At 55.6% G+C, this 17,376-nt stretch overlaps 1 protein-coding gene across 2 annotated transcripts in view; it reads right to left on the bottom strand.

Moving 5' to 3' along the window:
* The window catches only part of PTPRN2 (protein tyrosine phosphatase receptor type N2), a 479,830-nt gene that overhangs the window by 171,535 nt on the left and 290,919 nt on the right, over positions 1-17,376 (bottom strand). For both annotated transcript variants that reach the window (XM_070423558.1, XM_070423559.1), the window contains one exon: positions 14,424-14,488. In XM_070423558.1, the coding sequence (XP_070279659.1) occupies positions 14,424-14,488 (65 nt within the window). The remainder of the gene's footprint in view (positions 1-14,423; positions 14,489-17,376) is intronic.

Genomic DNA, 17,376 nt, shown 5'->3' with positions numbered 1-17,376 from the left:
ATGGAGCTAGACAGTCGCTCTGTGCAGGGAGCAGACAGCTCCTACATTGATGTCGATGCACATGCTCTGAATAAGACATGATGGCTGCATCTGTGGCCCCTCTACACCAGGCGACTTGAGAGATCTTTGAATGGCACTGGCTGGTAGATTCCATCAGCAATGGGCTGGTTGGGCTCATTTTTATTTTTTCATGGAACTGACTAGGCAATTCAGTCAATAGTTGTCAAAATTGGAGTCTAGTACAGGCACAGCTGGGCAGCCCAGAGTTGATTAAAAGTCGGGAGGAGGATGAAAGCGACGTGGCTCATTCTGAGACCTGCAGACGGAAGGGAGCCAGGGCCCTTCATTGTTAAAGGGGCAGGAGAGGAGCCGAGGGCGGGGAGAGCAGAGGGTGTGGGACACGGGACAGGAGCGCCAGGCTCCCACCGCGGGGGAGGTGCTGGTGGTGGAACGCTGTGTGTGGCTCGTGGTGCTATCGCCCTGTGAGGTCCCAGAGCTGAGTTCTCAAACTTCTTAAGTAAGTGAAATTTGTAAGATTAGACACCTGCATCCTGGTCTCTGCAATGAGTGTGAGGGAGGAGGGGAGGCCAGTCACGTAGGGAGCAGGTCTAGCGGCTCGATGGCTGATGAGGGACCATGGATCCTTTCAGCCCTGTGTCTCGTTCTGGTTGTCATGAGCTCCCTGCCTGGCTCCTGACTTGGTTGAGCGTGGCTTTCCTGGCCTCTGGAGCCTGCTCTCCGGCCACCTCCCTGAACCAGCCCGTGGCTCCAGGCTCGGCTTCCCCAGAGCCCACAAGGGATTTGCGGGTTCCTTCCATCTCTTCTCTCAGACACTACATAGTCTGCAGCCCAGCTGGAGCCATTTTCTGGGGCTGCCATTACAAACCCCCGCAAACTGGGAGGCTTAAAGCCACAGCCACTATCCTCTCAGGGTCCGGAGGCCCCACATCTGAAATCAAGGTGTTGTCAGCAGGGCTGTGCTCCCTCCGAAACCTGGCCGGGCGGCTCGGGTGACTGGAGCGGTGTCCCATACACCAAAAGTTCACTGGTTTGATTCCCAGTCAGTGCATATACCTAGTTTCTGGGTTTGATCCCTCCCACCTTTCCTCCCTTCCGCTCTCTAAACATATCCTTGGTGAGGATAAAAAAAAGAACCATGTTCCATTCTTTGTCTCATCTCTGAAGGTAACAAAATACTATGGGATAAATGAATGAATGTTTAATAGACACCCGGGCAAAAAAGAGCCCAGGGTGTCTCATCCAACATAAAATGCTTTTCTTTCACCATCTAGTATCCATCCACCCACCCACCCAGCCATCCATCCATTACCCATCATCCTCCATTATCTATTCATAATCTAGTCATTATTCATCCATATATCCACCCACCCACCCATCTATCCATCCATCACCCATCATCCTCCATTATCTATTCATAATCTATTAATCATCCATCAATCTATCCATCAATCATCCATCCATCACCAATCATCCTCCATTATCTATTCATAATCTACCCAACATCTATCCATCCATCCATTCATCCATCCATCCATTCATCCATCCATTCATCATCCATCCATCCATCCACCCATCATCCATCATCTATTCATAATCTATCCATCATCCATACATCCATACATCCATCCACCATCCTCCATCATTCATCTATCCACCCATCATTTACCTGTCCATCCATCCATCCATCCATCCATCCATCCGCCTATTTACCTATCCATCCATTCACCCATCCGTCATCCATCCATCCATCCATCTGTCATTGCACTGGATGCTCGAGATACAAAGACATCTGAGACAAACAGGATTCCTATGCTGGTGGAGAATAAATATTCCACCTGGAGGAGTTATTAAGGATCATCCACCCAGTGTTCCCATCCCAGACATGAGGAACTTGATGCAAGCAGGAGTCAGTGACTAGTTCAAAATTATCAGGGAGTTAACGGTGAGGCCAGGCCTCCCAACAACTTATCCACCATTCTTGCCAAAACACCAGTCATTTTCAGACTAGGCTCCATGTAGCATCAAATTAAGATTAATAAAGGCTTTCACATAAAGATTACAGACCTCCCAAGACCCCCTAAGCACACTACTGCATGCAGTTAAACATTATTAAGTATTGACTTTCAAAATGAGTGTGAGGAAGTCAAAGCTCTGATTTCCCCCTTGATGCCAAGATGATTTTGAATTGAAATATCCAGTTGTTTCTGCAAACATTTCCTGGTGCCTCCACTTTGCCAGGCCCCCAGATTACACCCAGTGTGCCGGCTGGGCCACCCAGCATGGCCCCTTGACATGCGGGAGGTATGCAAAGGCCTCTGCTGGGAGGGAAGGCCCTGGGCCCATGGACTCGGCGCCTCTCACTTTGTCACTTTTTCTATAGAATCCTGCGAAGTATTTCACTTGAAAAGAGAGTTCCACGGCTCTACACTTAGTGCCAAAGTAAGTAAAAAGTTTACGTGTTCCTTTGATTAGTAGACACACGTCATAAACCTAGATGATGGCTCTGGGTATGGGATAAACTCAGAAAAGGATCATGGAGAGAGCGGGGACAGCCATGCTCTCTAGCCAGCCTTCCACCTGCTGGCACTCCCTCCTCTGGTCCCCTGAGGGGTGCCATCTGCCCACGGTAGAGCCTCTGAGGTGGGTACCTTCACAGAACACCTCACAGCCGGTCTCTGTGAGGCTCTGCAGATGGATGGCTGATGTTCCAGTTGGGGACAGGCCAGCCTGGGCTCTGAGATGCTAAGAATGTCCCTACCTGGGCATCCATACTCTCAGTCACACTTCTATGACTCCCCCTGCTACTGATACCCCATAGTCCCCCTCAGCCGCTCCCGCTCATACACACATGCACACACATGCTTACACACTCACAGGCTCACCACAACACACGTACATGCTGAAATACAACACATGCTCACAGGCTCACCTGCATACACACATTCATGGGCACATGCACACAGGCTCATGCACACACAGGCTCATGCACACACAGGCTCACACAAGATCGCATGCGTACACTGTGAGCACACACATGCACACTGGCAGACAGGCGTCCTGAGGGGTCCCATTGGCTGCAGGTATTACAGCAGCAGGTGGGAAATGCTTTTCGGAGAACCTTGCTCCAGGTTGCAGTCATCTTTCTGATGTGGGGAGAGAACATTCCAATTCCGGCGTGACTTAGGAAACTGTCACGGCTAATCCTGTCACTGAAGTCTGGGGAGCAAGATCCTGGAGTGCAGGTCACCCAGGGACTTCGGCGTCTGTGTCTCCTCTTCTTGCCCATTCCCACCCATCCTTTAAATCCCAGCAAATTCCTGCCAATCCTGGTCCGAGGAGACACCCTAATTTTAGGATCCCATGAGCTCTGGAGAAGATGTAAGTGTGACCCCTAGTGGCTACAGCGGACACAGCAATCTTGGCCATGTGTCCTGCCTGAGGTCAGGAGGTGCCCTCTGAGCGGGTCCCCAGGAAGGAGGGCACAGCTACTCCCCAGCTGTGTAGGGCTCTGGGGCCTGGTTGGGGACCAGCTGTAGTGTCCAGCCAGGGGTCTGGCTGGAGGTCTGGCTGGGGGTCTGGCTGGGGGTCCATCAGGGGGGTCTGGCTGGGGGTCCATCAGGGGGTCTGGCTGAGGGTCCATCAGGGGGTCTGGCTGGGGGCCCATCAGGGGGTCTGGCTGAGGGTCCATCAAGGGTTCTGGCTGGTGGTCTGGCTGGGGGTCCATCAGAGGGTCTGGCTGGTGGCTCATCAGGGGGTCTGGCTGGGGGCCCATCAGGGGGTCTGGCTGGTGGTCTGGCTGGGGGCCCATCAGGGGGTCTGGCTGGGGGTCCATCAGGGGGTATGACTGGGGGTCCATCAGAGGGTCTGGCTGGGGGCCCATCAGGGGGTCTGGCTGGGGGCCCATCAGGGGGTTTGGCTGGGGGCCCATCAGGGGGTATGACTGGGGGTCCATCAGGGGGTCTGGCTGGGGGCCCATCAGGGGGTCTGGCTGGGGGCCCATCAGGGGGTTTGGCTGGGGGCCCATCAGGGGGTCTGGCTGGGGGTCCATCAGGGGGTCTGGCTGGGGGTCCATCAGGGGGTCTGGCTGGGGGCCCATCAGGGGGTCTGGCTGGGGGTCCATCAGGGGGTCTGGCTGGGGTCCATTGGGGCTTCCAGCTGGGTCAGGCCCGCTTCGCTGAACTAGTTCTCTGGCTGGCTCTGCTCAAGCTCCTCGACAAGGGTCAGAATTTACTACCCTGATTCCTGAACAAGAGCTCCCACCGCCACCGTCCCTGCTCCTGCCTGTGGGATCTTTCATTCGCCGCTCCCCTGAAGGAGAGTCTGAGAATGAAGGCCCGAGGGAGTCAAGTCCTTCTTTGTCTCTTTGTGTAGAAAATGCCAATCACACTGCATCTTCTCTGTGCCGAGGTCTCTCAGGTGCCACAGCCGCGCCAACCCTGGAGACTGCACCTGTCTCAGCACCAGGGAGATGGCGCTCTCAGGTCGTGGTCCAGGATGGATGCTGTCACCAGGGAGGCGGCACTTGGGTCATGGTCCAAGATGGATGCCGTCATCAGGGAGATGGTGCTCAGGTCGTGGTCCAGGATGGATGCCGTCACCAGGGAGACGGCGCTTGGGTTGTGGTCCAGGATGGACGCCGTCACCAGGAGATGATGCTTGGGTCATGGTCCAGGCCCTCGTCCTCTGGTCCCTCACCCTGCCCACTGCTCCCTGAGCGGCTGCCTGGGCCTCTTCCCCTGGAGAAGCTGTTCTGCATCTGCCACTGGGAGCAGGGCCACGGTGGGTGGGGAAACTCTTTGCAGAAACCCAGAAAGGTGGGCATGTTAGCAAGTTCCCCAAAAGACCACCTTGGAGGTCACAGGAAACCCTCCCTCAGGCTCAGAGCCGATTCCTCACACCACAGGGACGTTCCCTGGAGCTCACCAGCCTGGAGCCCTCTGTGGACACAGCGCAGCATGAGATCTGATCCAAGTTCCCGCCCTTCTCCCTGGTGAAGCAAGAAAGTCTCCTAGAGTCTGATGGGCAGGCAGCTGGAAGAAAGGCAATGTCAGGGAGGTGATGGGTAATTTTGCGTCACCCTGACTGGGCCCACGTGGCTGGTGAGCATCATTTCTGGGGGTGTCTGTGGTGTTTCTGGAATCCACAGACAAGTGAGGAGGGTCACCCTCTCCACAGTGGAACTCGCCGACCCGCTGAGGGTCCGAGCAGAACAGAAAGGTGTGGGGCGCTCTCTGCTGATCTGGGACGTGCACCTTCTCTTTCTTGGCCATCAGGGCGCTGAGTGCTGGTCTTCTGACTCAGGTTGGGGCCCGTCGGCTTCCTGGTTTCTCAGCCTTTGGGTTTGAACTTGAACTTGAACTTGCACCACAGCTTCCCAGGCCTCCAGCCTGCAGAGGGAAGCCCATGGGCCATCTCAGCCTCCAAGGCCCCGTGGTCTCCGCCGTCTCTGCATCCTCTGGGCTCGGTCGCTCTCGGGAGCCCTGGCGCAGCGTTGGGATGAGGGCCCAGCACCTGACGGCTGGTTCAGGGTTAGCTCCCTTTTTACCTGCACGTGCACTGGAGACCCCAGGCCCCGGAGGGCAGCAGAGCCTGGGTCAAAGGGCAGGTGCAGTGCAGCGCACAGAGCAATTCTCCCAGGTCTCACCGGGCAGAGGGACAGCGGTCAGGGCCCAGAGAGGACAGCGGCCGAGGGACGCGCCAGCCTGCCTGCAGGACTGTTTCCTCCCGACAGACGCGCTAGCTCCGCATCTGCGCAGGGCGCCTGTCTCCTGCCTCTGTCCCTTGTCTCTCAGCACTGCCCCCAGCGCCTCCTGGGGGAAGGAAGTGTCTCTGGGCCCAGTATCAAATGGGAGGGCTGGATGATGCAGAGACGTGGGCAGGAGAGTGTGGCCTCAGCACCAGCCACAGCCACACATGCTGAGCGTGAGCGCAACACGCAAGGGAGGAACGCCAGGTCCTCCCCGTTTCTCTTGCCTTCAGCCCTAGCCGGACCAGAGGAGCCGGGAGAGGGTTTCTATCCAGAAAGCTTCACCTTCAGAAAGCAAATATTTCCAGGTGCTTTTCCAAAATGACCAGACCATCCCATAATGAGCGCCATGGTGTTGGGGGATAAAGTGATGGACAGCAAGGCCACACCTGCACACGCGCGGCGGTGTAAGCGCCTGCTCACACATAGCAGCGGACGGACGGGATGTGTCTGCAGGGAGGCGCGTCGTGGCACCGTCGCTGGTGTGCGGCTACTGCTCTTGGTCCTTTGTGGGACAGGGATGAGCAGGTCTTGTTTTTGCTCTCAGGGAATTTGTATGTGTAGCCAGAGGAGGCTCCACTCCCCTTGGTGGCCTGCAGGCTAAGGGAGGCCCTGAGCACTGAGGGGATTCTCAGGACCTGGAACTTCCGTCCCCTAAGGACAGCACCTGGATGGGCCTCTTGCATCTGTTTACGAATGAGTGGCCCTGGAGCTCAGTGTCTCAAACGCCTGCTGATGTGAAGGGAAAGTACAGCCTTCAAGAAATGGGAACACACACACACACACGCACCCATGCACACATGGATGCACACTTGCACACACGTGCATGTACATTCGGGTGCACACATACATGCTCACACATGCACACGCTCACACACATGGATGTACAAACACATACTCGCAAACATGTGCACACATGGATGCACACATACAGATGCACACATGCACACATGGATGTGCGAACACACTCACACACACATATACAATGCACATACATACACACAGGTGTATGCATACACATGTTACACATACACACATACACAACATGGATGCACACACAGAGATAGGAACATCTTGCCTTCATCATCTTTTCTTTCTAAAATCATACATATTTCATTAAGCTTCATGCAGAGTGTCTTTTGATTTATGGTAATTGTCAACAAAATGAGAACACAGATGATTTGAGCTCTGCAGGAGCCAGGAGTTAACTGGCATGAAATGATGTTGTTTTTTCATTTTAAAAAAGCAGGGCCCCAAACGCTCCGTCCCGGGACACGCTTAGGACACTGAGTGGAGTGAGGGTGACTTCCCACATCGGGGGCTTGTCACCTGGAGTGGCCAGGACAGCATCTGAGGGGACAGCGCCCGCGACCTGAGGGCCCGTGAGACTAATTTCCATATCCAACCCAATTTAGATGAAACATCTTGGGTGGAAAGAAAAAAAGCCGGCGCATCAATAGCCCCTTGATTAGATTTTCATCTCCTGAGCAGACAAATATGAATATTTATTACCAGGAAGGCCGGCTTTCCTCTTCCCATCGCTCTGATTTTGAATATTTTCCGCTGCTAATTTTTATGAAAATTTGGGCAACATACTATTTTCACATAAACTGACAGTTCTTGAGATAATCCTGTTATTGTCTGGTTGAAAATTATGGCTTCCACTTATTCATGTGTTAACGAGGGATTAAATATTGTTTTTCATCCCCATAATCTGAAAGGGGCTGGAAATTAAAAATTGAACATTGTCTATTCGCAGGGCTTTGAGGGCCAGCATTTGCCTGCATTCTCTTAGAGGCAATCTGTGAATCAGCAGTTCAACAGTCAGTCCCTTCTATGCTGCTGTGCGGACGCTTCTAAAATAAATGTATTAGCCCACCTGCCCCACCAGGATGAAAAGGCTCCCCTCACAAGTTAGCTGCAGAGAAACACACAACCCTTTGCCAAAGCAATAAAATCGCAACACCATTTATGTTGTTTTAATGCCAAGAATTTTTCTAGGGACCCCACGCTACAGGCCATCACCTCCCATTGCCAGAGGAGCTGGCTCACCCTCGCCCCCCCTCCCCCCAGCACAGCCACTCAAGGGGATCCGGCCAGCGGCCATGGCCCACCTCCCTGCTCCTTGGACGGCCAGGGCTTTTCACCTGAACATGGTGTGTAATTTTTACTTTATTGCAGATCAAACCATGGATTTGATGGTCTTTTGGACAAAACGGTCCTGTTATGCTTCTACAACTGTACACTAAGTTTTCTGTTTCTGTTTGCTTGTTCGTTTTTTATCTCCTTGAATGGCCTGATAGAGCTTCTCACTTTCCCACTAGTCGTCTGACAGAGTGTATTTCTGAGAAGGTGGCTGTCCACACACTGTCTCCTGGAGCCAATGGATAGAGGAGCCTTAGAGGAGGCACTGAAGGCAGGCCTCACCAGATCGGTGCTGTGGGCTGCCTGTGTCCCCCAAATCCGTATGCTGCAGTGCAAGCTGCCAGCGCCTCAAAATGCAACTGTCTTTGGAGATGGGGCCTGTTAAAAATATTTACTTATTTGTTTATTTAATCCTCACCTGAGAATATGTTTCCCAATGCTTTCTAAAGAGAGTGGAAGGGAGAGAGGGAGGGACATCAATGTGAGAGAGACATAGCGATTGGTTGCCTCCGTATGCACCCCAAACTGGGGCTGGGGTCAAACCTGCAGCCCATGGGTGTGCAGCCACCACTCTAACCACTGAGCGCACAGGCCGGGGCTGAGCTGCGGGCCTTTGCAGAGGTGATTACTCAGATGAGGTTGCCAGGTGGGCCTTGATCCAATGCGGACCAGGCAGAGGGTGTCTGTCTGAGGCCCAGGAGAGAGGCCTGGGGAGGAATGAGCCACCCACCCCGACGCCCAGCCTCCAGGCTGCGAGGGGCACGTCTGCTGCGAGCCCTGTCTGCTGTCCCCTCGGAGGAGGCTTAGGAAACAAGCGTGTGCAGTGGGCCTTGGCTCCGTAGATGTGATGTAATGAACGAGTCCGCCCCAGACCTCACATGGTCCCTGTTTTCCCCTCTTATGCACAGTCCATGTCTAACGCACTGTTTCATCTATAAACAACACTTTAAAAGCAAAAAGGACATGACGTGCAAATGAACATTTCACAAAGGAAATGAAATGTACAGTAAAAAGAAAAGTTTACGTACACACTAGACCTTACCTTTAATGCTGAGAGCTCCTGATGCCTGAGTATGGAGCGGAGGGACTGGGGGGGAGGGGGCGGAGGGACAGGAGGTGGGGGACTCCGGGGGTGGGAGGACAGGGGTGGGGGATGGGGGCAGCAGGGATGGGGGCCAGGGGCACGGGGGTACGGGGGGATGTTATTGTTTGGAAGGGAGTCCCTTCCATAAAAGCGTCAGGTAGCTGTTCGTCTGCGGTTCTTTCTCTCCTTTGTCTCTTTGCTCCACTAGAACCTGCCTCAGGCTCCCTGAAACCCACCCGTGAGGCTGCCGCCCGCACTTTAACACTGGCCCAAGTGAAACACTGCGCCGAGGCCGACAAGTGACTCCCACGGTTCGCTGCTTCTCTGTCAGGTGATCCTTCTCAGGGAACAGCCACAGCACACTTCCCTGAGCTGTCAGCCACGCGGGGCTCTCGGTGAACTGACTCACACTCGCACATTCTCCTTTGCTTATCGCCTGAGAGACGTGTGACTGACCACACAGGATCAGCATGAAAGGATTATCTGGTTGAGAACCGGAGTTTCATTCGACAACCAAGACACTTTCCCGTGAACAACTTAGAGGAGAATGGTTTCCGGTGGGAGACGCGAGAACCAAGGTTGGACTTTGCACGCCAGTCATCCCACCTCAGTCCTCTCCTGTGAGCGTAGGGCTGTGCCTGGTGCCACCCAGGAGAGAATCTGATATTTTAGTGCAGCATTAATTCTGAGAGCTTGTGAAGGGGAGAAAGTTATTCCTTAAAAATATTCCTTTTGCTTTCTGCTCTCAAAAACCCTGGTGCTGTAATTCAATGGGTTTGTACCCACGGAAGCCTCATCAGCCATGTAACCAGGTCCTCTTCTCAGACACAGGGTGCAGCTTCGTGTTTGCAAACTGACCTCAGCAACTCGCGCTCCCCGCCCGGTAGCAGGTGCCGTCGCCATGGGCAAAGGGGGCTCCTGGTGCAGGTGGTTCGGAGGGTCCCCTGATCTGGGTTACAAAGTGTGCTCTGAAACAGGAAGCGCGGTCGGACCTGGAGGACACACCCCAGGCGTGGGCTTGTCCACCTTTAGTCTCTGGGGACGGGAGGTCCTGTACGTGGGCTGGCCCTGCCTGGGTCCCTCGCGCCCCGGCTGCACCCACCACCTGGAGCCAGTCCCATCCAGTGACGGGAGCCTCCATGAGGCAGAGCGCACGGCCTTTCTCTCTTCAAAGCCTGCGTGGGGCCGTTTAGGGACAAGGACACGGCCCGAGCTGGACGCCCGCCTCGTCACTCAGCCTCTCGTGTGTGTCCTGGTCTGCGACTGCGTCTGCCTCACGGGGGCCAGGACGGCCCCGGCTGGTTCAGAAGCGCGGGGCTTGGCACATGCCCTCTGCGCTCCTCACCCCCAGCAATTCCCGGTCGTAGGGCTGAAGAGCTGGAAGAGGGCGTCCGGAGAGCCCACCCGGCCCGTAGCCGCCGGCTCTGCAGGGCGGCGGGAACCAGCTCGCTGTGCTGGGACGTCCCTCGGGTCCTCGGGCACCACCCGGTGCCAGGCCGGCGCAGCCGGGCCGGAGGGAGGCATGCCTGCTGCGTGTTTCTGTAAAATACCGGGGAAGACGCGAGGAAGGGCCGGGGCGGGCAGGGGTGCAGACATCACGTTTCATTTAACCTGACCATTTACTCTGATGCTGAATAAGATGGACTTGTCACTATAGCAACTGCTGCCTCCCACAGAGCCCTCCTGCCTGCCAGTCACAGAAAGGTATTGCACAGAGACCTCAGCCACGTGGCGCGGTCCTCACTCAGTGTCTCCCAATGAAGTCACGTTCCCGGCGTGGTGAGGCAGTTCATCACAGCCAACGTATTTGGTGTGATTTTCTTCACTTTTGAGAAACAGGAAAACAGAGTGACACCCTCCAGCAAAGGTCAGAAGTGACCCAGGGTCTCAGTGACCCTGGCCTGCCTTCCCCACAGGAGACGTCAGTGGGTGAGCATAGAGCCTTCCAGGGTGGCGGCTGTAAATATTTTAACGCAGCTCCATGCAGATTTGCCTCTTAAAGCACAGGAACCAGCTTGCTGTAGGTGCACATTCTGCATTTAGGAGAAACAGGTTCAGTTTTGTCCGTCAAGAAATGCAGGTTGGAGTACAATAAAGGTGACTGCGCAAGGAGGGGAAGTGGGTCTGGCCAGACTGCAGAGCCCACAGTGCAAAGCCCACGGCATGGAGCCCACAGTGCAAAGCCCACGGCATGGAGCCCACGTGTGAAGCCCACGGCATGGAGCCCATGGCATGGAGCCCACGTGTGAAGCCCATGGCATGGAGCCCATGGCATGGAGCCCACGTGTGAAGCCCACGGCATGGAGCCCACGGTGCGGAGGGAGGGGCTAGGACAGAGCAGCCGGCTCTTCTGTCTCCGGAGCTGGCAGAGGCCCCCAGGTCCCTGGATGGGCCCTGGGTGGGGTGCCACCAGCGTCTTGAACTGGGGGCCACCTGGGGTGCATCCAATGTGCCTGTTTCTGGGAAGCTGTCTCATGGTTTCCTGGGCATCAGGGGTCTGTGCCTGCTGGTGTCCTGGGCTGCCGTGGGAGCACCCAGGGGTGGCACAGAGGGTCCTGGGTGTGACCAGGGAGGTGCCCATCCCGCAGCTCCTTCTCCACAGGTTTCCCAGGCACTTGTGGACACGTCCCATGGTGTCACCTTGACTCATTCCATCTCCCTCCACCTTCTGGCCAGAGCTGCTCTCTGCCGCTGTCCACTCTCCATCCACACCCAGCTCCTCCTCCTCAGCTCCTCCTCCTCAGCTCCTGGATGGGCCGAGGGTCTAAGGTCCAGGGATCTTTGGTCACTTACACGTCTGCCCGGGCCCAGCTCGGTGCCCTTCAGGCCTTAAATCAGTGACGGCTGAGGTGACTGCGGGTGTTCTCTCAGGGACAGGGCAGTTCAGGGGAGCGAGGAGCTGGCTCCGCCCACTGGGCCGGGGCTCCCACCCAGGGCGGGGTTCCTCTCACATCCTCAATGTGTCAGCCTGAATATGTGCTGATTTACTTCAGTTGCACGATTTTTATTAAAAGTGGCATTAAAGATAAATGACAGAGCGCACACGCCGATCGCCCCCGTCACGGGCACGAGCCCTGGGGGGGCTGTGGGCAGTGTTCACAGCACACCCACCGCGCTCACAGCCTCCTGCGAGTCTATAAGGATTTCAAAATGAAAGGTAAAGAATATGCTCAAGAAAATGTTGGAAAAGGAGAGAACTTGCTTTGGCCTCCTCCCTCCCCCAGGACCGGCCTCAGGTCTGGGCGTGGTGACTGAGCCTCATCGCTGTGGACAGTTTCCATGGCTGCCTTTGCCTTCATGGTTCTCAGACATCTTTCTTTATAGTTTATTGTTTTATTGATTTTAGAGAGGGGAAGGGAGAGAGAGAAACATCAATGTGGGAGAGAAACATTGCACACACCTGACAGGGGACTGAACCTGCCACCTGGAATGTGCCCTGGCCAGGGCCTCATCCGACTTTTAACAGAATCATTGAATTCCGTTTATTTGGCTAATACAATGTGATTAGTTACCTTACTACGCTTTTACATTTAGATCAGTTTGGGCTTTTCCCAAAGCTGCGTTTTTCCCATTCTCTTGCCTGGTGAACCTTGAGATAAACTTCTGGGAGTGTGACATTGAGCGGGAGGGCGAGATGTGTTTTTAAAGCTATGGAGGCCGCCGCCAGCCGCTGGTTAAAAGTGGATCTTCATTACAGAAATCCCAGCTGTCCCTATGGAAGCCCCGGGGGCTCGGGCAGGTCGCTGGCCACCAGCACCATCTGCGCCAGGTTTCCTGTCCCAGCCAACTTCGAGAGAGCCCCGGTCAGGTGGGTCATCACTGCCCACACTCCCTGCGCACCAACCGGGCCCACGCCTGCATGAAACCCATTCTTGTCGGCAAAGCGCTAAATACCGGATTCCGGTTTAGACAGCAGCCATTTACACTCTCGGCATCTTCCCACAGACAGGAGAGGACCACGTGGGGCCCGGCGGGAAACGGAGCTGTGTCCAGGCATCCACTAGGATCCGCCCCGCCCCCTCGTTCCCATGGTGCCCGTGGCACGGAGCCACACTGTCCACCGCCACGCACATCGCATGACAAATTCACACAGACCTGAGGGTAGCGTGTGAGCACGGATCGGACATTTTAGGGCAGCGGTTCTCAACCTGTGGGTCGCGACCCTTTCACAGGGGTCGCCTAAGACCATCGGAAAACACATATAATTACATATTGTTTTTGTGGTTAATCACTGTGCTTTAATTATGTTCAATTTGTAGCAATGACATTGGGGGTCACACGACAAAGGGTCGCGGCCTTAGGAAGGTTGAGAACCACTGCTCGAGCCCCTGAGAAGCAGGAGACTCCTTTCCAGCCAGAAGAGGCCCTCCCGGTTCAGCTGCCAGATGGGTGCCTCTCCCCACTGCCAGTCCTGCCCTTCCCCGGCAGGGCCAGCCTCACATCCAGACACACTCCTAGCCTGCCCTGGACACCAGCAATATCCGTGCTGCGGAAACAGCCCTTCCGTGGGCACCGGCGGTCCTGGGGCCCCATCCCTCCCACCTCCTCTGACGGGTTCTGTCAGTCCCCATGTGCGTCCTGCGCTGTCACAGGAGCACAAGCCGCAGGCGCCGTGCTTGCTTGAGAGCCGCTCCTGCACGCCTGCACCCCGTTAGGCGGAGCTGCTGGTCCTGAAAACAGCCAGTTACACAGGCTCTCGTGTGAGAGCAGGACTTGTGGCTGCGGGGAGATTTCCCCCAAGAAAGTGGCGGGTCTCAGCCATCAGCAGGAGCCCTCATGGCAGCTGCCCGCCGTGAAATCTAGTTTCTACGGCGACAGCAAAGGCCGGTCTGGTCCAGGCGGACTCAGAGTGGCCACACCCCTTCTAAGAGGGAGCAGCGCTGTTCTGCCTGCAGTTAGTTCAGTTGCCTAGAGACCAGGACGCGCCCCGCAGGCCACGGGAGGTGAGCGCTGTCAGCTGCACTTGCTGACCAAGTGTCAGGTCAAGTGCCTCCTTCCGATACCAACGGAGCCGCGCCTGGCCGGAGCTGCCGGGACTCACCCTATTGTGGAAGCGCCCGGCCCTATAGCGCCTCCCCACAGACACGTCCCAAAACAGCTGAGATACAGTACCTCCCCGAGCCCCGAGGGAAGGGCAACTACTCGGCCCACTCCTGTGCACAATGAACGAAACAAGGAAGTATGTGTGTTCTGACGGTTTCACTGTTTTCCTTACTCACGACTGCTTCCTCAAAGGCCACCAAAAACAGTCACATTAGCCGGCACCGGCACCAGCATCTCAACCATCGGACGGCTAACCTGGCACCAGCCAGTCAGCCGCCCCAGCCACGCGACGTTACGGGACCACCACACTGGCCGCGACGCAGGCCTCCACGCCGACAGCACGCCGTGCACCGACGCGTCTCAGGGCAGCCCTCCGCCACTCACCGACCCCACTCCGGCTTGAAGAATCCTCAGTCCCGACGATCTTTCCAGTTTGTCCTTGTTGCTGACTGTTGGGAAGAAAAAGAAGCACAGGGTTAGCTCGGGGCCTGTCCTCTGCTGGACACGGCGTGCCCGCCCTGCGCTACCCCCGTCCCAGCGCCACGCTGGGCACAAGCCACAAGAGGGAGACCTGAGGACCGGCGCCCCCCTGCCCCTCCAGGCAGAAGGTGCTGTCCCAGGAGACCCACAGACCTGCTGGGAGAAACGACGGGATGTGGCTGCCAACAGCAAGGTCTTATTTTAGAACAAAATGATAGTCCTCATGACATGCTTACTGGGAACAAGGCCCGATGACCGGCCCTCCTGGGGGCGGCGGGGGCTTCCCGCTCCTCTCGTAATTCAACTTTGGCAGGTCCTCCCTAGTTTGCCTCTGACACAGGATGAGGAGGGCTTTCTGAGAACGAGGCCCCCACATTGGCAAGAGGATGGTGAGTTCTGCAGCAGTGAGTCTGGGCCCAGAAACCAGGTGCCCAGGCTCACACCATGACCCAGCACCCGGCTCACACCATGACCCAGCACCCGGCTCACACCATGACCCAGCACCCGGCTCACACCATGACCCAGCACCCGGCTCACATCATGACCCAGCACCAGGCTCACACCATGACCCAGCACCCGGCTCACACCATGACCCAGCACCCGGCTCACACCATGACCCAGCACCTGGCTCACACCATGACCCAGCACCTGGCTCACAACATGACCCAACACCTGGCTCACATCATGACCCAGCACCCGGCTCAGCTTGCACACCCAGCACCCGGCTCACACCATGACCCAGCACCTGGCTCAGCTCCCACACCTAGCACCCGGCTCACACCATGACCCAGCACCTGGCTCAGCCCACACACCTAGCACCCTGCTCACCCTGCACACCTAGCACCTGGCTCATCCTTCAGACCCAGCACCCGGCTCACCCTTCTGACCACCGTGTCCCTGTGCACCAGCTGTGCCCTCTGACCACCGTGTGCCTGTGCACCAGCTGTGCCCTCTGACCACCGTGTCCCTGTGCACCAGCTGTGCCCTCTGACCACCGTGTCCCTGTGCACCAGCTGTGCCCTCTGACCACCGTGTGCCTGTGCACCAGCTGTGCCCTCTGACCACCGTGTGCCTGTGCACCAGCTGTGCCCTCTGACCACCGTGTCCCTGTGCACCAGCTGTGCCCTCTGACTACCGTGTCCCTGTGCACTGTGCCCTCTGACCACCGTGTGCCTGTGCACCAGCTGTGCCCTCTGACCACCGTGTGCCTGTGCACTGTGCCCTCTGACCACCGTGTGCCTGTGTACCAGCTGTGCCCTCTGACCACCGTGTCCCTGTGCACCAGCTGTGCCCTCTGACCACTGTGTCCCTGTGCACCAGCTGTGCCCTCTGACCACCGTGTCCCTGTGCACCAGCTGTGCCCTCTGACCACCGTGTCCCTGAGTGCCGTGCCCTCTGACCATCAAAGGGAGGTGATGGCAGACAGAAGCCTCCATGCAGAGCCACCCCATCTGGAGGAGCCCCGTTTGAAGAGGCCACCTTAGCTCCTACAACAACCCAGCAACACAAGTAACCAAGGCCACTCTGTTGAGATACAGCAAAGTCGTGTTGGTAGAAAAAACAAATGTGCATTTGCTTGCATGTGTATAAAACACCATTCAATTCAATACGTATCGTGCTCCTGGGAGGATGTCCCTGGCCAACTCACGATGAATCAATCTCCCTCTCTCTCTCTCTCTCTCTCTCTCTCTCTCTCTCTCTCATTTTTAAATCCTCACCTGAGGACCTGTCTTTATTAATTTCAGAGGGAGAGAGGGAGAGTGAGAGAGAACCATCAATGTGAAAGGAGCATCAACCGGTTGCCTCCTGTACGCGCCCCACGCGGGGAGCAACCCCACACCCTTCTTGGTGCACAGGAGGTGCTCCCGCCAGCTAAGCCACCCAGCCAAGGCCACCATGACTTCCTCTTGATAGTTAGAGAATTTTTTTTGTTAATTTGTAATTCAAATATATAATTTATACTTGCATTTAATGAAATATTAGATACCGAAGAGGACTTATAAAATATGTGTTGGTTACAAAGAGTAAGACAACAAATGCCCTTGATACCCACACTCTGAAAAAGAAATGAAACATAATTACATTTGTACTTCATCTCAATTAATTCAAATAATAAAAAAGCAATTACATTCGATACCCTACCCGTGGTCGGCAAACTGCGGCTCGCGAGCCACATGCGACTCTTTGACCCCTTGAGTGTGGCTCTTCCTAAGCCTTAGAAGTACCCTAATTAAGTTAATAACAATGTACCTACCTATATAGTTTAAGTTTAAAAAATTTGGCTCTCAAAAGAAATTTCAATCGTTGTACTGTTGATATTTGGCTCTGGTGACTAATGAGTTTGCCGACCACTATAAGCCCTGTGGCCCCACTCACACCCCCCTGAATTCTGGGTAGATCGGTTCTTTTTCTGGACTTTCTCACCCATGTCTGTTGCTTATTTTGAACTTAGGCACGTTCCTCTCTGACTGGCTTCTCCCCGCGCCCCCCCCCCCCGCCCCCGCCCCCGACCTGTGTCTGGGGCTCTTTTGTTCGGAATGTCCCTGTGGGTCTCGTGTCCATGCCGCGTGGCTATTACATGATCCATCTCTCCAGCCAGCTGTCTGGCTCAGTGAACACCGGGCTATTTCTCCTTTTCCTGCCCGTCCAGGGACTGCCGTCTCGGCACACACAGGAGGTTTCCTCCCGTGGAGTCCCTTGGACACAGAGTCCCAAAGTGATGGCATTAGTGACACTCCTACCATCAGCTTGTGAGAGTTTCTTTAAAAAAGTGATGCATTTAATTATTTTAATAAAATGTATTGGGGTGACACTGGCTAACAAAATTACACGGGTTTCAGGTGCACGTTTCAGAACA

Source organism: Myotis yumanensis, unplaced genomic scaffold, assembly GCF_028538775.1.
Source record: "Myotis yumanensis isolate MYYU_CA2020_CCGP unplaced genomic scaffold, mMyoYum1.0.hap1 SCAF_9, whole genome shotgun sequence".
Lineage (NCBI taxonomy): Eukaryota > Metazoa > Chordata > Mammalia > Chiroptera > Vespertilionidae > Myotis > Myotis yumanensis.
The sequence above is the reverse complement of the archived record's forward strand: the minus strand, read 5'-3'. Positions and strand labels throughout refer to the sequence as shown.